At 51.4% G+C, this 25038-nt stretch overlaps 1 protein-coding gene across 2 annotated transcripts in view; it reads right to left on the reverse strand.

The window, feature by feature from the left end:
* The window catches only part of TCF3 (transcription factor 3), a 1342799-nt gene that overhangs the window by 302617 nt on the left and 1015144 nt on the right, over positions 1 to 25038 (reverse strand). For both annotated transcript variants that reach the window (XM_069649483.1, XM_069649484.1), the window contains exon 11: positions 21331 to 21457. In XM_069649483.1, coding sequence (XP_069505584.1) covers positions 21331 to 21457 — 127 coding nt within the window. The remainder of the gene's footprint in view (positions 1 to 21330; positions 21458 to 25038) is intronic.

Consider the following 25038-nt stretch of genomic DNA (forward strand, 5'->3'; position numbering starts at 1 on the left):
ATATAGGTACATGGGTGTGGAATACGGTGACGGTAAGTAATAAGTTATTCACCGTAGTGACCAATGTACTTTTAGTCCATAGTCCCCTTTCCAAGGGCCGGGAGACGGAACCTTTTTCACCAGAAAAAACCTTCCCCTTTAAATTTAGAGGCGCGCCGGGGGTGCGGCCCACGGAGCATGCACTACCCTGACTCCGCTCTACGGCGCCACACCTCAGTCCCCATTGACCCGTAGACAATAGATTTAACATTGCCTAATGACACCAGTATTATTAGGGGGGAGGTTGGTGGGACGTATGGAGGAAAGGGGACTATGGACTATGAGTATGTTAGTCACTACGGTGAGTAACTTATAATTACTCTTCCGTCCCCTTTCCTCCACACTGCATGGGCGATTACAACTGATTGAAGCCCCAGGGTGGAGAGAGACCCTCCTTAAGCAAATAGGTTCCTGAGAACCGCCTGTTCGAAAGGCGCATCAGATCTAGAGCCGGCATCCTAACAGTAATGCTTGCAGAAAGCCGAGGGAGAGGCCCAAGTGGCCGCCCAGCTCTTGACTTGCCAAGGGACATGGCGCTGGAATGCAATGGCCGTTGCCTTGGCCCTGACTGCGTGGGCATGCATGTTGGCTGGAAGCGGCTTGTGCTGGCCCTCGTACACTTCTTTGATGGCAGAGACCATTCAGCAGGATATGGAAGCCTTCGAGGCCTGATTGCCTGGTTTTGAGCCTCCAAAAGTGACAAAGAGGGCTTGCAATTTGCGGAAACCCATGGTCCTGTCCAAGTACAATTTCAAGGCACACCTGACATCCAGGCAGTGCAGCACTCTGTGCTTCATTCTTGGGATCTGGGAAAAATGTAGGAAGGAAGATTTCCTCGGTCAAGTGGAAAGCAGACAGAACCTTGGGCAGAAATGCCGGGTGCGTCCGCAGGACTACGTTGTCCTTGTGAAAGGTGGTATATGGCTCAGAGGCGACCAGCGCCTGGAACTCACCGACTCTACGAGCCGAGGTAAGGCCGACCAGTAAGGCCGTCTTGATTGTGACCAGCCTGATGTCCACAGAAGCCATTGGCTCGAACGGCCAGTGCGCCCAAGACTATGTTAAGGTCCCACACTGGGTGCTGTCTCTTGACAGGCGAGCCGACTGTTAGGGAGAATTCTCATAAATGGCCGATTTCCCTTACCTCATGAGTCCCTCAGCAGCTTTGCTGGATTTCTAGGATTTATTATTTTCACCTGGTAAGAGTCTGAGCCTTTTTCGCCCACTCTTACATGTGTTTTTCTGTGTGTGTTTTCACTTTTTGTGGGATCTTGAGCACTGGAGCCTCACCTACTCCATGGCCTCATATTTTTCATGTGTGTTACACAGCACCTTCAGTGCAGTGACACAGGGTTGCCTTTGAGACTTCCCACTGACTATTTTCTGGGGCTGACTACTGTCACCCAGAAAAGGTGAAGTTGCCATTAACTTTATTTCAGTCACTTTAAACCACACACCCAGTGCACCCCATCTTACATGGAGTATTGGAAAGGGTTAATTCTCACCCCTTTTTGTCTGTGTCTCTGAGCATTGTTTAGCTCCCTTTACATTAAGACTTGGCTGGTGGAAGTGGTAACTACCCCAACTTTTCTACCGCGGTTATCTTATATAAATGTGGTATTGTTTTAGGCTATTATTTTAGCCTCGAACATAAACCCGCTTTACCAAATACATTTTATTTTGGCTTCGGCTGGGTTTATTCGCCATTTCTTTTTGTTAAAGTCTTTCTCGTGTTTTCCTCTGTGCGCCAAACCAGGGATGATTCCTCTGTTCGTTGTCTTTTCGTGGGCTTCTGCACAGAAACCCTCCTTAATGTGCCTGAAAGTCTGGGTAGGCAGTATGTGAGGGAGGGATCTTCGGACCCCTGCTATGGGTTCCCTTGGTAACCCAAGTCGCACTCTTGTTCGATTGGCTAAGGGGACTGTCCTTGCCAGGACAGCCACCATGCTGTGCGATTGACAGCCAGGCTGTATGAATAGGGGAAAACTGCATAAAAAGCAGGTCTCTGAGACTGGAAAGGCAGAGTCGCCACTGGAACGAAACAACCAATGAGGAGCTGACAGGAGAGGACCTCTACAATGACTGAACTGCCTGATGAAGCCCTGCTGCATGTCCGAATCTTCAGAATCTGACGACAGAAGATCCTCCAGGAAATTTCTTCCCTTGAGCTGGTGGGATCAACCAGTTCGCCTAAACTGCAAGCCAGGACCCCTCCTCTGCTCGAATTCGCTGTACAAAGCTACAGTGGGCCGGATAGCCAGGAAGGTCGGACCCTGCTTGGGTTTTAAGGAGCGCACCTTTTATTCATGGTTTTGCTCTGCTGCTGGTTTCTTCCCTGGATAGTGCAGGACCCTCAAGTCTTCCTACTTCGTGTCAGTCCGACAGTCGCTTCAGGAACCGTGAGCCTGAAGGAACTACAAGGAACGTCCCAAGCTACAGCTTTCTCTCCGTTTCAAGGTATTGTGCAAATCTGGTTGCTTGTTTCGTTCAACAGCGGCGAAACTGTTTGAAATCTTTCTCCAATCTGAGGGCTTGTCCTTCTCTTCAAACTAACTTTTCCATCAACCAACCTCATCCAGAAACCGTGCTACCCTGAACTGTGTGATCTTGAGCAAAAGACTTTGACCCATTGACTTTGGCCTTAAGCCTTTTCTACCTGATTTTATCACTGTAGTTCCTCTTGTTCAATTGCCCCAAGTACTTACCTGTTGGTTTGATTTAATTTCTAATAACTTTGTCTTTCCCTCCCTTTTAAACTGCTCGAGTGCCGTTTTGCTTCCACTTCATTTTTGTGAGCTTAACTTGTCTGGAATTTAAGGGAAGTGGTGTGGTGTATTAAGAGTGATTTTTGAACTGCTTATAATAGTGTAATGTTATACAACTGAAGAGTGAAATAAATGTATATTCTTTTACTTGAAAACTTTGAGTCAGTGTTCGCCTGAATCATCGTAATTGTTGTCCTTTGTGTAACTATCTGATACTGCTCACTTACTCTTGAGATAAGTCTGGCTGCTCCGCTACTGCTACCACTTAAACTGTGCAGTACAAGCTTGTACCAAAGGTGTATTTGTACTGTCACTCGTAGTCTTAATTGTGTGTGGTGTTCCCAAAGGGTACCGCATAGAATTCTGCCTAACACTGACTCAGACGGCGAGCGGTCTGGCTGCCTGGATCTGCGTTCCTGGAAGCCAGACGGCAAGCGGTCTGGCTGCCTGGATCTGCGTTCCTGGAAGCCACCGAACCCTCCATATGTACAACCCCTCTCTGAGCGGTGCTGAGATTGGGTGTACGATTTGGGTGTACGATTTGGGTGTGGTAGCTGTTTTTTTTCTTGTCCAGCTCTTTGTCCGTAGAGCAGTGGAAGAGGTCATTACCCCCTCCCTCGAACGGTAAATCTAGTATGCAATCCTGGTAATCCGGGTTGAATTTCGTTGGCTACAGCCAGGTTGTTCTTCTCATGTCTGTGGCAATACAGATGGCACGGCCTGAGATTAATATGAGCCACGGTGGATTCCATGAGGTCATGCACCACCAGCTTGGCTTCGGAGAGCCCCGCCTTAGAGCGTGATTGCCTCTGGTGGGGAGTTCCGGGACGAAGTCTGCAATTTCCCGTCATAACCTTTGGTTGGCAGCTGCCAGCATGGCATCGGCGTTGGCTTGACGTAGATGTAAAGAGGCGTTGGAATAGAGTTTGCCATACACCTCCAAGATCTTCTCCTCCTTGCCTAGCAGCGCCGCAGAGGAGGAGGAGGCGGCTGAGGACGACTGGGGCTTGGAGTATAGTGCTGCCGCAGCGATCACCAAAGAGTGTGGCTGAGGATGTGCCCAAAGCAAGAGTGTATCCCCCTCTACCTGCCTGTACTTGGCATCCAGGTGTCGATTGACCGCCTGGGCCGAGTGGGGTTTGAGCCAGCCCTTCTTGGCCAGGGAGACTACATCGGTCTGCATAGGAATCCCCGATTTGGCAGAGAGGTGTCGCGTGAGGACTTCAGCCAGAACCCCCTCTGCCGGCTGCTTGACATCGGGTTTGGGAAGGCCCAGGTACTCCGCCAGACCAGCAAGACGTTCTTGGAAGGCCATGGCTGAGGATGGGGTGTCTAGATCCTCCTACTCATCCGTATCCTGCGGATCTGGAGGATCCTGTGGAGGAGTAGTAGTTGGCGGCTGGGGTACTGGGCCTGCGGGCGGAGACTTGGGGGCTGGGGAGCCGGAGGAGATGGCTGCGCCGGGGCCTGGAGCGTCGGCGGAGGCATTTCTGGTGCCACTAGCATCGCGGGAAGGACTTCCCTGATGGAGTCTTTGATGACCCCCATCTGACGTGAACTCATGAGGCCAAGGAACATCTCGAAGAGCACCTCCTCAATGGTCAAAGAGGTGGCAGGGGGTGCCGACGGGGTAGCGGCGAGCTGCTGGAGCCACTGCGCACCCTGTCCATATGGACGCAAAGGAAAGCTGCCCTGTGCAAATGAGGGGTAGACTGTAGGCCACGTAGCAGGTTGAGGCCAGTCCCACTTTGATACTCGTTCTTTGCCAAATTCCTGGAATGGCGTCGGACGGGTACCTCTTTCCTGCCACATGCCTGCAACCTGTTGCTCGGCCCGCTGGGCCCGGCCTTCTCCAAAACTCTTGCGTGTGCATCATGAGACCTACCCTATTAGGGCATAGCCCCTCGGCCATGTTGCTGGTAAAAGGGCAGAGCCCCTCGGGTGGAGACTGTTACGCTCACCTGGTCTCTGCAGGGGAGTTTGGGCACAGTTGCAGCCCTCCCGGGGGTGAGGTCGCTCGCGTCCGACTTCGCTTGTGCGCCTGATCCCCTTCCCCAGATCCCTTCTCCCAAACCGTGGATGCGCTATCCCTTGAAAGCTCACCTGTTGATTCGTTTTGGCGAGCACTCCGTCCTGCTGCTTCTGCCAGGTGTGCTTGTATGATCTGGACAGAGTTCCTTCACTGGTCCCTTGCACGTGGTAGTCTAGTCCTGCTGCGACTAAGCCACTATAATTCAGGTAAGTGTTCCTGTTTGCCTTTGTCTTTCGTCTGTTTTTGTTGCATTGTAAAATTCAATGTCTTGTATTGCTGTCTGTTACACTTTTGATGTTTGCTCTTTTGCTTTCTTCCCTTGTACGTGATGTTGCCGGCCCGGCAGAAGCTGCAGAGCTCGAGGCGGTAGCCGAACGGAATGAGGATCGAAGCTGCAGTGGTACAGTAGCTGGTAAATGAATTAGGGGGCGTGCAGGGTTCAAATGCGGCGAGGCCCTAGGACAGATGTTCTTACCTCGCCTTTCTTCTTCTTCACAGAGTCCGAGTTCGTGGATGCGGAGTGCGGTGCTGCGGTGTCGGGATCAAGATCACTGGATGTCAGGAGATGAGTCTGCAGATGAAGCGATGAAGCACAGGTTTCCTGGAGGCGAGTATCCAGGAGAACGCCTGGTTTCCAAAGGTAAGTAAACTGGTCCAAGCGGCGGTGAGCGTCACGTTGCACGCGAGTGCACAGTAAGGCGAAGCACCAGCCGTAAGGATGGAGCAGCTTCTATAGCTGAGCTTCTGAAGCCACGCCCACCAGGTTCATCCTGCCTGCTACAACCGATGAGTCAACACATGAACCTGAGGCCTAGGGAGCCACACCCGATGAGTCAGCACATGAGGATGTTCTCTGGAATAAAGGCTTTCAGCACCTGGAAAGTTCTTGTAAAATAAAAGCACTCCTGCACTGAAATAAAGTGTTCCTGCTCACATCTCTATGAGCCCAAGGCGCAAGGACTGAGTCCAGCCATGTCCCCTGCGTTTATGGTCCCAAAGGGACATAAGTGAGCCAAGTGACACATTGCCCCCATCACTAGATGGTGTGGTTTTTGTGTTCTGGGGACTGTGGCCATGACAGAGACCCGGTAAAAGAAACTTCCGGTCCCTCAACACTACGCCTGGGAGGATCCCTCGACCCGAATACCGGTAGCTGAAGCACCTGGGTGCACGTGCTGGTAGGAGGACCCCGACCGGTCCCTCACGCGTAGCAGAGCCCCTGGCAAGGAGTCTCCCTTTCGGGGTGCGATGGAAAATATCAGCCCTACCTTGGGCCTGGTTCGATGTTTAACGAAATTCTTGAGATCCTCTGGAGGTGACCTCTGGAAGAGGTCTGTTCTTCAGCGCCTTCATGGACAGCGAGTCACACGCCGAACATGATTGCCAACCGTGGTCTGGGACAAGGCAACCTAGGCAGAGTGCGTAGGGGGTCTGAAGTTGGGAAGAGCCTGTTGCAGGATGGATACCTGCTGCACCCTGTAGAAGTCGACATGCGCTGGGGAGGAGCGTGATGCCTGAGGACCGAGTACCTGAATGTTAAACAAGACACAAAAAATAAATAAAAATAAGACCAAGAAGAAGTATCCGCGCGTGGAATTACATGGCCGAAGCCAACCCCAGGAGCGCTGCTGGTGAATTTGCCCCGTTCCCGTCGATGAAAGAATACAGATAGCACCAAGGGCTCGTTCAGATGAAAGTCTGACGGCACCTTGAGCATGAATGAGGGATGCGTCCGTAGCACTATCCCAGTCTTGTGGAATGTCAAATAACGTGCTTTAAAAGAGAGGGCCTGGATCTCTCCCATTCGTCGTGCAGAGGTGATGGCCACAAGAAAAGCGGTTTCCCATGACAAAAATGTCAGTAGCGCTGAATGCATAGTCTCGAACGGAGGACCCATGAGTCTAGTCAGCACCACATTGGGCTTCCACGCCGGGGCAGGAGCCTTTACCGGCGGGAATGAGCGAAATAGCCCTTTGACGCACTCCTTGACCAAACGATGCGCCCATAAGGATGATCGTCCAGGAGATCTGGTGTAGCGGGAGATGACTGCCATATGAACTTTGATGGAAGCATGGGCCAGTCCTGCCTTGGCCAACAACAATAAATACAGAAGCACCTGCGGAGCAGTGACTCGTAGAGGGTCGATTTTCTGAGTACGGCACCAAACGGCAAACCTCTTCCACTTGTGCCCGTACCATTTGACAGTAGATGAAGCTCTGGCCTTGGTGAGCACCTCATTACAATCCACTGGGAGATCATAGCCCCCAAACTCTAGTGCTGCAGGGGCCAGGCCTTCAGGTTCAGAGATCCTGGCGAGAAGATCTGCGACTGCCTGAAGCTTGACTGGGAGGGGATGACATTTCCAGAAGGTCCGGGTACCATATCTGCCTCGGCTACGCCAGTGCGACGAGGATCATCCTGCACTGGGAGCGTCTGAGTTGATGGACTAATCGAAGAAGCAACGGTAACAGAGGGTACACATACAATAACAGGCCATCCCAGGGGAAAGAGAATGCGTCCCCCATGCTACCCGGCTGGGGTAACCTGCTGGCGAACCTCCAGCACTTGGTGTTCATTGCCGTCACAAACAGATCGATCTTTGGATTGCCTCATCTGCGGAACAGGTGATCCACTTGGTCCTGCCGAAGTTCACACTCGTGGGAAGAGCGCAACTCCATGCTGAGGGAGTCGGCGACGGTGCTCTTCACTCCTGCCAGATGAAAACGGGATGAGGAACATCCCCTCGGCTACGGCCCAGTGCCAAAGGTCTTGGGCCTCTTTGGAGAGCGCCAGGGATCTGGTTCCCCCCGCTTCCTGATGTAGAACATTGTGGTGGTGTTGTCCGTGAAACCCGCACCACCTAGCCCTTGAGGGATGGAAGGACTGACTTGAGGGACTAAAAAACTGCCTGCATGTCCAACACTATGTGCAACGTTTTCTCCTGCTGTAGCCACAGGCCTCTTGCATGAAGACTTCCAGTGTGTGCTCTTCATCCTTCCAGGGAGGCGTCCGGCGTGACCGTCTCCTGATGAGGTGGGGTCTGGAAATCCACGCCTGCTGTCAGATAGGCGTGCACTCCCCACCACCGTATCGCTCGACGGAAACTCTAGACTGTGATCTTGTCCTCAAAGCTTTCAGACACTTGTATCCAACGGGCATCGAGGAAATCTTGCAGTGGACGCATCTGAAGCCTGCACAGTCGAATGAGCTATATGCATGATGACATCATGCCGAGCAGGGACTTGATGGACCTCACCCTTGCGATCTTCAGGGCCAACAGCTGTTGTACCTTGCCTAAGAAGGCCGCTATCCTCTCCTCCGACGGAGACACCAGGCACAACACCGTTGAGTCGGGATCCCAGAAACCGCGCGTCCTGCGATGGAATCAAGCACAACTTTGCATAGTTCACCGAGAACCCCAGATCTGTCAGGAGTTGGACGGTCCTTGGCATGTGTTTGACAGCGATGTCTTTTGAGCTTGCCCGGATGAGTCAGTCGTCCAGATAAGGGTACACATCGTTCCCTCGTAGACGCAGCTGCGCTGCCACCAGCGCCAGGCACTTGGTGAAAACCCTTGGCGCTGACTTAAATCCGAAGGGAAGGGTCTTGAACTGGTAATGTTGCCCTTGAACCATGTAGTGCAGGAACTTGCAGTGGCCCTTGTGGATGGGGAGTGAAAATAGGCATCTTCCAAGTCCAGCGACTATAGAAAATACCCCTCTTCTAGCTATCCTAGCATGTGCTGAGTCACTATCCAGAACTTTTGAAACTTGATGTACTTGTTCAGACGACGGAGGTCTAGGATGGGCCTCCAACCGCAGGTCTTTTTGACAAGGAAGTAACGAGAGTACATTCCAGAGTCCAAAAGCCTCTCGCACCCTTTTTTAGCATGGCCCGCACCTCCAGCAGCAGCTGAGGGATATGTTCTTGCCCCCCGGGCCACGGGTGGTATATGGGGACACTTCTGTTGGTCTGGTGGCAGTGGACTCGCAGCGCTTAGCCTAATGTTGGGCCCCAATGGGAGGGGCGTCCTCAAAGGTCTTTGAAGACCGCTCAACTTTCTTCTTCTGAGCAGGGGAGGCATGCTGCCGGGACTCATCCAGAGCTGGGGCCTTGGCCTGCAGCCACTCGTTGAGACGCCTGCGCCGATCGTTCAGCATGCAGGGTATCATCTCCTGACAAGACGCACAGTCATCCTCCACGTGCGTCGGGTCCGAGTGCAGGCAGTAAAGACACAGGGAATGTCTGTTGTCGGAAAAGACATTCCGTTGAAGCCGGGGAAAACCTTGAAGAGGGGTGCCCGAGTCCAGAAGCTTCTGGAATCCTCCAAGAAGAAACTCGACGAAATTCGCCCTTGAGGGGCACTGAAGAATCCAAAAACGGGTCCCCGTTAATTGGAAGGTGGATCGATGGAGCTCAAGGCTTGATTGACCGAAAAATACAAAATAGTAAAAGCTCAAGTGCTATAGCACGAGGACTCCCAACACTTGAACGTGTTGGTAAAAATCTGAAGATGGCTGCCAGAGGAGGGGCTTCGGTAGAGGGCAGTCATTGGCTGGGGGCAGTATGACCCAGAGACCAGTGATTGGTTGTTAGGAGATAGTTCAGAAGTGAAACTGAAACTGATTTTTTCTTTACTAAGGATTCCCAGCCTGACGGGTAATATGAGCATATGAATCCATGCCAGATCCTATGCTGGAGAATCTTGTCCACTTGCTCTTGTATTGACTCCTGGTGGATTTTCATCTTGGCTGCTGTACGATAGCCAGGTTTGTCCTGTGACAAGTGCAAATGCTTCAGGGTGATCTGTTCAGGAACCAAGTTGCCAGCGCTAAATTCTGCAGAGCAGCGTGAACCATTGTGCCCCCCCACCCCCTTGAAGGGAGAGTTGGTGGGCAGGTCCCAACTGGGGGCGAACCGGGTGCTGATCCCTCAGCTGGAAAAGTTCAGAGAAGCAATGTCTCGCCGGCCGCAAAGGAGCTATCGGGATGAGCCGAAAACCCTGCATCTCCCTGACTTTGCAGATGACCCTTTCAATCAGCGGAATGGGAGGGTAAGCGTATGCATTCATGTCGTTCCACAGGATCTGCAACAAATCCCCCAGTGACCCTCTGCCCTGACCAAACCATGAAGTGAACTGACAGCATTTCTTGTTGCTCACTGTCACGAATAGGGCTACCTGCGGGTGACCCCACCTCTGGAATATCCCACTCAGGACATCTCATTCAATTGTCGATCCCCAACCTTCTAAGCCTGTCCGCTTAGAAGTTGGATTCATACAGCAGGTGGACTGCTGACAGATGCTGTTCGTAGTGGCCATTCCCAAATGTCAACGGACAGCCTGCAGAGGGGAGGAGACCTGTTACTTCCCTGCTTGATGTAATACATACATGTAGAGCATCTGTCTGAATGCAGACCGACCTGCTGCTGATAATGCCGAGGAGCACTTTGAGAGTCAGCCAGATGGGCATCATCTCGAGGCAGTTGATGTGTTCCCTCTGTTCCTGCCGTGACCATACTCCATAGACACTGACTGCCCAGCATAGCTCCCCATCCCTCAGGGACAAGTCTATGGTAATGGTGATTTCCGGAGCAGGTTGCTTGAACGGTCTGCCCGCTACCAAGTTGGTCTTTGTGCACTCCACCACTCCAGGTTTGGATGTAGGTGCTGTGGTATGCTGACTAGGGCTGACTGAGAGCCCGTCTCCTTATTCCAAGAGGCTGAGAAATGAATGCAGCTGCAGCCTCCTCAATTTGGGTCGTGTGTGGCACTGCCAGGAGGCAGGACACCATTATTCCGAGCAGGTGCTGATATCACCATGCCGAGGTTGCTGATCAGCTGAGGAAATGCCTCGAGGAACTCTTGATCACTGATCTCATCCGCTGAGGGGAAAATCCTCTCTGCCATCGTATCCCAAATCAGCCCGAGGAATATTAAAGTCTAGGTGGGGCGTAACTGCGACTTCTTGAGGTGATAGAGAACCGCATATCGTACAGTGTGTGTGTCACGATGCCCGCTCCCGGGGAGCCGGCTCAGGCCCTGCGTCCCTGAAAGCGGACATCAAGTCCCCGGGCAAGGTCCCAGCAACCCCTTATAGGGGGCCCTTTGGACAGCGTCCTGGCGCCAGGCTCATAGAAAATGTCAGTCCTGGCACCATAGGCGCCAGGCTCATTATGAAAGTGTTTGGGTGCACTTACCTGATGCAGACCATGCTGCAGAACCCCGGCCTCCTTGAGGCCTGAAAGTAACTACTTTACCTGTGGGACTCATTTACCACCCGGGCGTGGTCGGGGAAGGATACATACCTGATTGGAGGAAGGACACATTCTAGGAACTTCTTCCAAGGCTATTTAAACCACACCCGATCAGCCAAACGTGCTTCGCGTTGTTCTGCATCTAGCAGCTGGACGCTCACAGTGTCTGCTCTTGCATCTTGACTTTTGCCACACCTGCCAGCATCCTGAATCACCTGCAAAGGAAGGGAACAAGAGAACAGAAGGAGGAAAAGGCCTCACCTGCTAAATCTGCATCCCAGAGACATTTCGCCGACAATCCTGAAAAGGAAGACATTTATTTTTAAAAGCACATTGCATCGATCGCTGCAGCGCCGCATTCTACTCACCTTTACAGGGCGCCTCCATGTTCAGCAGCGACCATCCGGATTCGCAGTCGCGCCCCCGCGCCTAGGGAGAAAAAGACAAGAACAAAGGTGAGAGAAAGAAGGGAACAGGGAAGCTAAAACTCCATGTCAAGACTTACCTGTTGCGTCATTCCCTTTTCATTTCGGGTCCGCGCCGCATCCAGGCATTTTCGGACCCCGGCCCCTAAGGGGAAAAAGACATCAGCGTTAATGAGTGAATTAACAGACATTACCAAAACACTCATTAAAGACTTACCTGATTTCCACAAGGATTTCACCGCTCACCTCGGGTCGGTGCCTGTTCCCCGGCATTCCGTACCCCGGCCCCTATGGGGAAAAAGACACTAGCATTAGAACATTAATGCATGGACACAAGGGGAACCACTTATAGAAAACTTACCTGGAAGCCAAGCAAGTTTGGTTCTCACCCATCCGAAAATCCAGTGACGTAACTGGATACCAACGCGCCCCTGCATTAGAAGCAGGATGGAGAGCTTGTCCTTCCAGACCCTAAGGTGAGACGCTACGGGGAAGCACAGAAAGGTTTGGAGGAGGGTGAGAGGGGTAAGTGGGAGGCCGATTGCATTACCCTGCAGACAGTTAACCCCATATTCTCACCTACAGAAGGATACTTCTGCGAGTCAGACAAGCCAGATCTGGGGCCCGGTCCAGTCCGTCTTCCGAACCCTGCGCATCACCTTAGACAAGGTCACAGCAGCGCGAACCAGGCCAGCGCCCCTGTGGGAGTCAGGTGAGCGTTACAGAGTGCATAAGTGCTAAAGCTGTGTGACGTACTGCCTCGGGGGAGACTGCTCGGATAAACCAGTCGTCGAGGAACGGATAAAGGTGGTGGCCCTCCACCTTGAGCAGGGCTACTATAGAGTTCATTCATCGCATAAATACCCTTGGGGCCAAGTTGAGGCCAAAGGGAAGGACCTTGTACTGAAAATGGAAACCCATGACCCTGAACCTCAGGAAGGAACAATGGGGCTGCTAAATGGGGACATGCAGCTAAGCATCCTTCAGATCCAGGGAGCACAGTCTCTCCTACACAGAGTTTCCGCAATAAGAGCCAGAGTAACCATCTTGAACTTTTGAAGAGATAGGGAAAGGTTCAAAGAAGAAAGGTCTAGAACTCCTCTCAGGCCCAGCCTGGTGGTTCTTCTGCATGACAAATATCCGGGAATAGAAGCCAGGCCTCGTTGCAAAGCTGGTACGTCCTCCACCGCCCGATACGTGATGAGGGGGCGGATTTCTGCCACAAAAGTTGCCGTCTCAATCTGTGGGAGGGGAGGAAAGAGGAAATGTTGGGATTGGCAGGCGGATGCCCGTGGAGACTACAGAGGATCCATGGGTCTGCAAACCTTGCCTACCATGCCAGGAATTGCACACCGGAGACTCGTGGATATGGATGAGGTCGTCACAACTTTTTGCCCTCCGAGGCTGGTGCCTGGGAGGGGGTCTGGACAACCCCTTGTGGGAGGCTTTGTGTTGCTTGCGCCTGTGCTGGCTGGGGGACCGGTCTGACGCATTGCTCTTAAAACCCCCTGAAGCCACTGAAGGTGCGTACTCTTATCAGAGCGCTGGTGACTGGCTACATGCCTTGGGAGGCAACCGTCAGGATTGACAATGATTTAGCTGTCTATTTTTCTTTTTGTCCAGCTCCTCGTCAGTGGTCGAGTGAAACGGGTCCCCCCCGCAAACCCCTCAAATGGCAGGTAAGAATTAGCTCTTGTACATCGTGGTTAAAAATGGTAGCCTTGAGCCAAGCTGTCCTCATATCTGTGGCGCAACAGATCGCTTTACCTGCTGTGTCAATGTGAGCCACTATAGACTCAATGATGTCTCGAGCCACAATTTTTGCCTCTGCCAGGTCGACCTTGAAGTGCGCCCGACTCGGTGCAGGGAGCGCTCGGAGAAAGTCTGCAATCTCCCTCCACAGCTTCTGATTCACTGCCGCCAGCACTGCCTCAGCGTTGGCCTGGCGCAGATGTAGTGTGGCATTAGAATAGATTTTTTTGCAATACGTATCCAACAGCTTTTCCTCCTTCCCCAGGAGAGCGGACGTTTTAGCCGCTGATGAAGACACTGGCTTGGAGTATAGGAAGGCCGCAGCTATGACTGATGAATGTGGTTGAGGATGCACAGGCAGAATGAGGGAGTCTCCCTCCACCTACCTGTACTTGGCAATCAGCCATTTATTGGTTGGCTGCGTATTGCGGTTTCACTCATCCCTTGTCAAGAAAGTCTACATCCTTTTGTAGAGGGATGACAGTTTTTGTGGCCGGGCGAAGGGTCAACACTTCGGCCAGCACCCTTGCCTCAGGTTGCTCGACTTGAGGCTGCAGAATCCCGAGGTATTCTGCTACCCCCGCCAGCCTCTTGTGAAAAGCTTTTGCTGACGAAGGGGTATGCTGTCCCTCCTCCTCGTCCGTGTCACCTACTGTGTCCTGCAAGTCTGGAACCGAATGAGGCATGCTGGGCACGGGCAGCTGTGATGTGCTGACTGGCAGCGCCAGAGGTTGCTGTGGAGGCGGTGCCTACAAGACTGGCGTGAGCACGGCAACCAAGGGTTGAACTCGTGCCGGGGTTTGCATCACTGTTGGAGCCGGAGGTGGTGTCGGAGGTAGCATGTCCTTGATGACCCTCCTTAAGATGGTGCTAATCTAAGGTGACTTCATGAGGGTCAGGAACATTTTGAAAAACCGATCCTTGCAAGCCGGGAAGGGCTTGGAGGCGTGGGAGCAGTGCTCTGTGGTAGCTGAAGCCTTGGCGGGTCTTGCCACACCGCGCTGGGCGCTGCATACCTACCCAGTGCAGGTGTGGTCGGGTATGACATGGACCAGGTCACCGGAGTGGTCCAGTCCCACTTGGCAGTGCGCTCCCATGAGCAGGACATCAGTCTCCACCTGCATGCTCAAGAGCGAAGGTTAGGACCTTAACTGCACCTCAGGCATAGACCTGGGAGGCGGAGTGCCCTCAGCCAGGACGTCGGTAGTGCTGCGTGTAGGCACTCCCTCTGGAATGATCCAGGTCATAGAGCAAAGCGCCTCTGGGATGCCCTGGTAAAAGAGCCTTCCAGCCATCAGCGTTGGGACGGGAGCGTCTTGCAACCTCTTGGCCTGTTGGTCGGTAGCTCCGGGAGCCTCTGTCTCCTTGCTGGTCTTAGGACATGGAAGGCCCCACCCACTCGGGCGCATCCCAGGGAAGGAGTCGCCCTTGTGGGGTTCGGATGAGAAGGAACAAGTTACTTACCCATAACCATTCTTCAGCATGGGTCTGGCATGGATTCACATGCTCATGAATATTCCCAGTCGTCAGGCCGGGAATCATCTGTAAAAGAAAAAACAGTTTCACTTTTATTAACTGTCTGTCTCATATAAACCAATCACTGAGCTCTGGGTCATACTGCCCCAGCCAATGACTGCCCTCTCCTTAAGCCCCTTCTCTGGCAGCCATCTTCAGATTTGGTAGCACATAAAGTGGCAGCATGACCAAGAGAGCCGCAGAGGGGAGGATTTGCATGTGAATCCATGCGGGACCCATGCCGGAGAACAACAGTTACAGGTAAATAACTTGCCCTTTCTCCAGCATGGGGTCTGGCATGGATTCACATGCGCATGAATAAAGAAAACATAGCAGTACATACATACACAACCACGGGAGGTGGCAAGGTTCAACAGAAGCAATTACTCTTACCTCCCCACTAGGCTCACCTTCACGCTTGTCAATATTCACAACTGTCCACCTTTCGAAAATCCTGTATGTGTGAAGCAAGCTAGCATTCACAGTCTTATCTAAATCTGGCCTCGATAGTATTCCCAATGCAGTCTAGATGTGGCACTGGCTAACAATCGGTATTCTATCTAGATGCAGCACTGGCTGACATTCACAATCCTATCTAGTTTAGCTGTATGCTATTGTTCACAATCTTATCTAAGTGTGGCACTTGCTAACATTCACTATTCCATCCAAGTGTGGCATATGCTAACCTTCATAATCCTATCTAGATGCAACGCAGGCTAATGTTCACGATTCCATCCAAGTATGGCACATAAAATAACATTCACAATTCTGTATAATTGTGGTACTTGTTATCATTCACAATTCTGTCTGGGTCCAGCGCAGGCCATGGTTCCCAATTGTATCTAATGTGATACTAACTCTCACAATTCTAAGCAAGTATGGAACTTGCTAACATTCACAATGCGACGCACAGCAAAAATTACAATCCTGTCTCGAATAGACGTAGGCTGATGGTCACAATTCTATCCAAGCATGAGTGATGTAAGTGATGTTCGTCTGGCAGTCTATGTTCTTGGCATGGTAATGTAGAGTGGCAGTGCTTTCTGGTGTAGTGATTGCTTTACTCCCCACCCATGCCAAATGTACTTTTTTTTGTTGTTGCTGTCTGTTGACTTCACCTGCTGGCACTGGTTGGAGCTGCCATTGTTGGAGCAGCCATTTGCCGCAAGGGCTGCCGGGCAGAGGTCTGCCCAGATCTGGTCCAGGATAAGGAATGATTGGGCCAATAAGGGCCAGGAGGCGGGTGCGGGAGGTGGGACAAGGCAAGTGGATGCTCCGGCGTGGCTGGGGAGCCTGCGAGGGTCCCAAACTTAAAGAAGCTACCGTGATGGTATAAAGGGGGGCAGGGGGTCATCAGCACATGCTCACCAGTAGCCAAGATGGTAAATGGCACAGGGAGCGGATGTGCAGTGAGTCAGCCAGAAAAAACAAGCTGCATTGAATTGGCCAATAATGGCCAGGGGCGGGAGGCGGGACAAGGCAAGTGTTTTATTCCCAGCAGGCGGAAAGAAATGGGGAGCATCCCATGGGTGACGGCCCAGTGCCACAACTCCTGCGCTTCTCTGGAGAGCACCGGGGATTCCGGATGTAAAACATTGTGGTGGTATTGTCCGTGAAGACCCTCACCACTTTTCTTCTGTTCCTCAAGGGCAAAGACTTGCAGGCCCAAAACACAGCCCATAGTTCCAGTACGTTGCTGTGTAGTGCCTTCTCCGGCAGCCACATGTCTCTGGCATGGAGATGTCCGTTGGTGCACCGCACCCTTCCAGGGAAGCGTCCGTCGTGACCATCTCCTGGTATGGAGGGTTCTGGAAATCTGTGCCCCCGGTGATGTTGGAGAGCACGGCTGACAACCTGATCGCTCGATTTGAAGCTTCCAGATACCTGGATCCAATGGGGGTCCAAGAGCTGTCGTATCTGCAACCTGCAGAGCCGGACCCGGTAGATGTATGACTAAATCATGCCGAGTAGCGACTTGATGGTCCTCACCGTGGCGATATTCAGTGCCAACAGTTGTTGCACCTTGCCCAAAATGGCCACTATCCTCTCCACCGACAGAGCCGCCAGACAGGACATGGTGTTGAGCCTGGACCCCAGAAAGGGCACATTCTGCGATGGCGTCAAGCAGGTTTTTATATGGTTCACCGAGAACCCCAGATCAGTCAGCAGCCGTACGGTCCTCTCAGTGTGATCGACAGCGATGTCCTTCGACTTGGCCTGGATGAGCAAGTCGTCAAGGTAAGGGTACACATGAATTCACTGTAGTCGCAGATGGGCAGCTACCGGATCCAGGCACTTCGTAAAGACTCTGGGTGCCGACTTCAGTCCGAAGGGGGGGGGAAGAGCCTTGAACTTGTAGTGCTTCCCTTGTACGAAGCAAAGGATCCTGCAATGTTTTACGTGAATGGGGATGTGGAAGTACGCGTCCAACAGATCCAACGATGACAGAAAGTCTCCCTTCTCCAGTTGGCCGAGCACGTGCTGCAAAGTGACCATTCTGAACTACTGGTACTTTATGTACTTGGCGAGTCGTCGCAGGTCCAAAATGGGCCTCCAGATGCTTCGGAACCAGCTCCATCGGCTTTTTTTCTTCTTTTTTTTTTAACATGGTCCAAACCTCCAGCAGCAACTGAGTGATGTGTTCTTGCGGGGTCACAGGTGGTATTCGCTGACACTTCTGCTGAAACTCCATAGTGTGTCCGTGGGGGAGAGCATCCAGCACACATCGATCGGTGGAGAGGTTTTCCCACAGGCTGATGAAGTACGACAGCCGGCCTCCCACCAGGTGCATGGGTGGGGGCGCAACGCTTTGGCCAGTTCAGTACTGCTTGGAAGCCGGCACTCTGCCCTGAGAGACTCAACGATGGCAGGGGCCACCTCCAAAAGCCTTGGAATAACACTTGTAGGCTTCTTGGTTCCTGGAACGGGATGGTTGGCGGTAAGGGGACGATCCACTGCAGAAACTCGAAGATGTCCTGGACTTACCTCCCGAGGTCGACTGCCTTGCCGTAAAGATTCTGTTGCACAGCATGTCCAGGACCCTCGTCTGGACCTCTTGTCTGAAGTTGGCAAACCCTGTTTCCCAACTGGCGGAAACAGTGTCCATAATGTCCAGGATCACAGTGATGGCATGGTCCGACACAACCTCACCTTCCTGAAGAATCTCCATTGCCTCTACACGCTTGTCCTCGGGGAGGAAATCCAGGATCGGAGCCATCTTGTACCATAGCTCCCAGTCATACCCGGCCAGGATGCCGTGTAAATGACTTTCCATCCCATGGCATCCAATTTCTTCCCCTTGCTGTCCGGGGGAACAATGACGGGTTGGACGAATTCTTCCTAGCCACCGCCAAGACCACAGAGTCCAGCAACGGTTGTGACCGCAGACATTTGGGCGCAGACTCCAGCACTCCATATTTCTTCTACAGTCAGTCCCTCTCCGCCAGGGCCAAGGAGGGGGTTCTTCAGAAATGCCAGCCCCTCATCCCAGACGTCTGCCAGGAGTGGTACCGACAGAATGGTCTTAATTTTCGCCTCCCGGCGTTGGTACAGGAAGCCTTCCTTTTTTTCTCCTCGGGTTGAGCTGAAAAAGTTCCGGTGCACGGGCGATCATGGAGTGGAAAGATCCCACTTCCTCCGGCGGAGAAGCCCTTCGTGGTGGAGAGAATCCACTGTCTGTCGCAGTCATGTCCGTCCCCTTGTCCCTGGGGCAGTTGGAGCGGAGGCTTAGAGTGCCGCCTCGTTTTCTTCGAGGTTGTCGCCGGTGGAGTTGCTGGTGGTCCTTCTAGCGCCCTGAATGATGTCCAGGTTAGCCTGAGACAGGCTCATATGACCTGTTCAGGAACCACGCTGTGAGGGTTAATTTCTGTGGAGCGGGGTGGAGTCTGTCCCCCCTGCTGCGAAAGGTGGTGAGCTGGGCCCAGCAGCAGGTGAATGGGTAGCCGGTCCAAGAGGCTGAGGAGCTCCGAGAACCACTGTATTGCCGGCCACCACAGAGCTATCAGAATGATGCAAAGGTGACACGATTCCCTTATATTGCAGATCGACCTGTGGATCAGGGGTGTGGGAGGGATTGCATAAGCTGTCATGCCATTCCACTCTATCTGGAATGCGTCGCCCAGGGAGCCGGGGCCTTCGCTCTGCCAGGACGCAAACTGCTGGCACTTCCTGTTGGACTAGGAGGCAAAGAGGTCCACCTGAGGATGCCCCCATATGCTGAAGACCCTGAGCAGGATCTGATAGTTAAATTGCCATTCACAATTGTCTGCTCTCAGTCTGCTGAGCCTGTCCACTTCCAGGTTGGACACCCCCGGGAGGTGGATTGCAATCAGGTAGATGTTGTTCTCCCGGGCCCACTCCCACATGCTGACTGCTAGACTGCACAGCGGAGGGGACCTGGTGCCACCCTGCTTGTTGACATAATATATGCTTGTGGAGTTGTCCATCTGGATGAGGGACCGCCTTGCCCCCAATGAGTGGGAGGAAAGGCTTGAGCGCTAGCCCGATCGCTTTCAACTCCAGCCAGTTGATATGAGATTCCTGCTCCTGTAGGGACCAGACTCCATGGACACTGTGGTTGTCCAGCGTCACCCCCCAACCTTCCAGGGAGGAATCCGTGGCGATGGTGACTTGAAGGGGTGCCTGCCAGAATGGCCTGCCAGTCCGCAGGCTGCAGTCCCTGGACCACCAGGTGAGGTCTGGGAGGAAAGAAGGAGGAATGCTGAGAAGCTCCGCTTGGGAGCCCCGCTCCTGATCCATGAGGCTGCGAAGTGCAGCTGTAATCTCCTCTCGAGTCTCGTGTGGGGGACGGCCAGTAGGACCGCTACCATGATCCCCCAGTAGATGCTGGTATCACCCGGTCCAGTTCACCTCTCGGCGTAGGAAGTGACTTCTGGCCCACTTGATGGCCATGATCTTGTCCTCCCAAGAGAAAAAAAATCGGTCAGAGCTTGTGTCCCATATGAGGCCCAGAAAGGTCAGGCTCCGACTAGGCTGCAGCTGAGACTTCTAGAAGGTGGATAGAGAATCCCAGCTTGATGAGAGTGGTCATAAGAGCGGAGGAAGTGTGATGCACTGCTTCCGGAGATCTCGCCCTGACGAGCCAGTCGTCCAGGTATGGGTAGACGTGGTGGCCCTGTTGAGGACCGCCACTGCATTCATTAGTCTGGTAAATCCCCTGGGGACTGAGTTGAGGCCAAAGGGTAGACCCTTGTATCGGAAAAATGGCAGCCCATGATCCCGAAGCGCAGAAAGGATCGATGAGGCTGCCAAATAGGGACGTGTAGATAAGCGTCCTTAAGATCCAGGGAGCACATCCAGTCTACCCTGCACAGTGTCTCCGGTATGAATTTATGAAGAGGGAGGGAGAGGTTGAGGGTGGAGAGGTCCAACAACTCTCAGGCCAGCCTGGTTCTTCTTTTAAATTGCAGAAATCCTCGAGTAGAAGCCCAAACGTCGCTGGGAGGCTGGGACTTCTTCCACTGCCTGGCTCTCGGCGAGCGACCAAATTTCTGCCAACAGTGTTGCTTTCCCAATCTGACGGAGGGGAGGGGAGGAATCGGTAGACAGTACCCCATGGATACTACAGATTGGATTCAGGGGTCTGCGAACCTCTGATGCCAAAACTGTGCGTGAAGAGCAAGCCTGCCCCCTACCGGAGACACGTGGACCCCGAAGGGGCGGGTCATGCCTTTATTCCATCTGAGGCTGTTGCTGAGGAGGGGGACGGAAAGAAGCCCCCCCCTTTTTTTTGTGTTTGCGCCGGTGCTGACTCAGAGAAGGGTAAGGCTGCCTAGACTTCCGTTCTTGGAAGCCCCGGAATCCACCGAAAGCCCGTCCCTTATCAGCGCAGTGATGCGACTGAGCGTATGCCTTGGGCGTGGCCTTCATATGGATAAAGACTTTGCAGTTTGGGAACTGTTTGTTTCTTTTTATCTAGCTCCCATCAGTGGTGGAGTGAAAGAGGTCCCCACCCTCGAATGGAAGGTCCAATATGGTTCCTGGACGCCGGGGTTGAATTTAGTAGCCCGAAGCCAGGCAGTCGATCTCATGCCCGTGGCGATGCATATGGTCCTGCTTGAGGTGTCAATGTGGGCCACGGTGGTCTCCATGATGTCTTGTGCCACCAATTTAGCCTCTGCCAGTCCCGCTTTAAATGTGCACCTGGAAACACTTGTGTATAGGCGCCATACAAATGCCCAATAAATAAAATAAAGGTATTATGAAAATGAAATTGGCCAACAGTATTACTGAAAAGTGGGCTAAAACCAAACTGAAGACTTTGCAGCAGCAGGCTAAACAAGTAATATTCAAACATGTGGAATCCCATCTTCACCTGATTGTAGCAGCAGCCCCTTCCCACCATCGTAGTCTTTGTTCTCTTTAATTTAAGCATGCTCCCACAAGGGTGTAATGCTCTTGTAACAACACTTTTGAAAATCAAAACAGACAATTATTAAGCAAGTTCAGTGACCAGATGCACATTTCTTTCTTGCTTCTCCGGATCCTCAATATGGTGCGGATATGGTGCATGCATATCTATACATACCTATTATGCTTTCCCCCCCACTGATGGGTGGCGTGTGACTGGAAACTCCATATGGGGTAGATGCTGAACTAAATCCAGAAACAGAGGGAAGTCCACCATTCACCTCTCCAGAATGCATGGGATAACTCTAAGGAAAATTAGGAAAGTAGAAGAAAAATAGTAGGTCAAGTAGATCATTTTTTAACTTGTGTTCCACTTCACAGAAGAATGTTGCATATAATTATTGCAATATAGCCGGTGCTTCAAAAGATGTAGGAGAGCACAAGTAATGACGCACACCCTCACAAAAGCTCAGAAACAAAATGTAAATTAGAGATAAAGAAGCACAAATAAAGTCAACATGAGGCAGATAAAGGGACCAAGAATAGTAGCTTTGAAGGATCAAGCATCAGCAGTCTGCAAAGGTGTATGTACAGAAAGATGAAGTAGGAACATCACAAGGAGATGCAGATGTAATCTCACAAACAATGACAGGGTCATGATGGCATGCATGAGGAAAGCATCTGCTGCCATCTGCAACCGTTACTTGCACCATTTGTCCTCCTTTCAAAAACAGATAGCCAAGCATCCTCCTCTGCATTGGCAAGGTCCAATAGACATCTGGGCAAGACTGAATTTTCCAAAGTCACCTTAGGTTTGATTTAGAGACCTGGAACTATAGCATGTTCATATGCTAATGAGACTCTGCTATTTTAAAGGCATCAACCCTTGTTTGTGATTTCTGCTTTGCCCTTAGTATGTTTCAAGACATTATTCATCTCTACAAAGCCACCATAAACTGCTGTTTATCTTGATAGAAGTAACCATTCAATCACAGTTTAATGTTTTATGAGAATTGAGTGGTTATTTCTTTTTTATTGTGTCCAACTAAGCTATTATTTTCACATAATTCAATCTTACGTATGTTCCAAATATTGATCACATTGAGCCCTTTCATCACAGGGCAGTGGGATCATGGCCAACACTGAAAATGACACAGCAAACAAAGTACCACTTATAAAAAAAGATGCGAAACATACTTGCCTTTAAATTGTGTACATCTATTCATCATGGTCTTTTTTTCAAATCCTATTTTGATTGTTCTTTCACGGTTATGCATACTTGGCATGGTCAATTAATGTCCTTATTGTACTTGGCAACTAATTGATGTTGTACACACTTTTCAACTGTGGACATTATGAATTTGAATGTTCACCATGTTCCTAGATATTGTGCTTAACTTCTAAAGTGCCAATTGTGTTCACTAACTTCTTACAGCCACCCATTTTCATTAAATAAAATGTACCTTACTCTTACCAAAACCAACTCCAATACCTAGCTTTTTTCAATGTGTTAGGGAGTTTTACACAAGTTACTGTTTGTGACAGAACTTCGAAAAGCCCACTTTAGTTCCAACTATTAGTTTTTGTCCTAAACCACACAAAGGTTTGGTAGAACGACCGAACAGCCAGCCTTGGTGAAGGAAGCGGCGGGAAGGGGGGCCCTGTAGGAAGGTACAAAGAACTCCAAGCATACACTTATTCAAGAAAACATGAATACACTCAGTCATATAAAAATAAGTCATTTAATATATAAAATAAGGCACACTAAAATATTTGCACGGTCTAAGAACTACAACACAGTAACGCATGTAGAACACAATTTCAAAGACCATAGGTGTAGTAACTTTCAGAATTACTTATACAGTACCCAATCTCTTTGTAAAAAACCATCTAAAACATGCAAACTTTTCAAAGTTATGTTAACTTTAGAACTTTGTTCAGAGGGGGCCTAGGACACCCAAGGTTAGGAGTTACGCATAAAAGAGTGTTCACGGTTCAAAGGTGGTAGATTTCAACAGGATCTCTTCCGGGTGCAGGTATGTAAAGTTAGGTTTCTCAAGTCAAGGAAGTTTAGGGGATTTCTCATCAAGTTGCCTCAAGGACCAGTGTCCTAAGGCAGGAGAGAGTACAATGGGTTGTCCACCCCAATGTATCCCTATGGGAGCCCTAGAGGGGTGAGCGATCAGGCCATATACAGGCCCCCAGGAACACAGGATCAGCAAGCTAAGCTCCAGCTAAGTTTTACTGGGAGCAGGTGTTATGCAAGATTGTGTGCAGTACCCTTTGGGTGACTACAGCAACCTTGTCTTCCTGGCAATAGGGAACCCAACCTTTCGCATAAGACTGTACTACACAGGTTGGTAGCGTGGCTGAGCAGCCAGGCTTATCTCAAGAGGGGTCAATGTGAGCTGTAAGGTTGTAACACAGTTTTACAGTGACTGTTATTCAGTAAAACACTTATACACAAGGTTTCTTGATTAAAAAAATTATTAATTTAACAGTCAGTTATATAAGCCTTCTTCAGAAGGGAGCAAAAACATGCAAGACTTATAGTATGCTACAAAACACACCGTTTCTCTAAATCAGATGATACCCATTGGGGATGGCACACAGACACTTCCTACACCCTCAGGTGACTTAAATAGCTAGGACACTGTGGACATTGATTTATCAACGGTACATTTAGAGCAATACTGAGTTTGGTGCAAAGGTTAGATAACTGGTAAGTACTTTTTGAACCCTCCAAAGCAAAGTAAATGTGCTTTTGCTCTTCCCCCAGGAAAGGGTTCAAAGTCAGAGGCAAGAAGAGTCTCAGGGAGCCAGGACAGCCAATGTTAGTTGAGCATAGTCTAGGGGAGCTGAAGATCTTTGTATATACGTAAACACCAGCATGGAACATATACAAAAACAGGGCGTCCCTGGGGAATGAGAATGTGCCCACCATGCTCCCCGGCTGGGGAAACCTGCTGGCAAACCTCTGGCACTTGGTGTTCGTCGCTGTTGCAAATAGATTGATCTGGGGATTGCCCCATCTGCTTCCTGATATAAAACATCATGGTGATACTGTCTGAAGACACGCACCACCTTGCCCTTGACAGACAGAAGGAAAGACTTGAGGGCCCAAAACACTGCCCGCAGCTCCAGTACTTTGATGCGCAACGTTTTTTCCTCCGGCAGCCAAAGGCCTCTTGCGTGTAGACTTCCGGTGTGAGAATCACATCCCTCCAAGGAGGCATCCGTCGTGACAGACTCCTGGTGCGGTGGGGTCTGGAAATCCACGCCTCCGGACAGATGTGCGCGAACCCCCCACCACCTTATCTCTCGATGGAAGCGCTCGTCGAGTGATCTTGTCCTGGAAGCTTCCCGACACCTATATCCACCGGTCGTCGAGGAACTCCTGTAGTAGGCGCATCCGTAGCCTGCATAGTTGGATGAGGTGGATGCACGACATCATGCAGAGTAGAGACTTGATGGTCTTCACCGTGGAGACCTTCAGTGCCAACAGCCGTTGCACCTTGCCCAAGATGGCCACTATCCTCTCCTCCGACGGAGATGCCAGGCACGACACTGTGTTGAGTCGGGTTCCCAGAAACAGTGCGTCCTGCAATGGAGTCAAGCAGGACTTTGCATAGTTCACTGAGAACTCCAGCTCAGTCAGTAGGTGAACGGTCCTCGCCATGTGATCAACTGCGATGTCCTTTGAACTAGTCCGGATGAACCAGTCGTTTAGATAAGGGTAGACGTGGATCCCCTGCAGTCGCAGCTGCGTCACCACCGGAACCAGGCACTTGGTGAAAACCCTTGGCGCAGACTTCAATCTGAAGGGGAGGGGCTTGAATTGGTAGTGCGTCCACTGGACCACAAAGCGCAGGAACATGTGGTGCCC

Source organism: Ambystoma mexicanum, chromosome 1p (assembly GCF_040938575.1).
Source record: "Ambystoma mexicanum isolate Mex_15411 chromosome 1p, UKY_AmexF1_1, whole genome shotgun sequence".
In the NCBI taxonomy this organism is placed as follows: Eukaryota; Metazoa; Chordata; class Amphibia; order Caudata; family Ambystomatidae; genus Ambystoma; species Ambystoma mexicanum.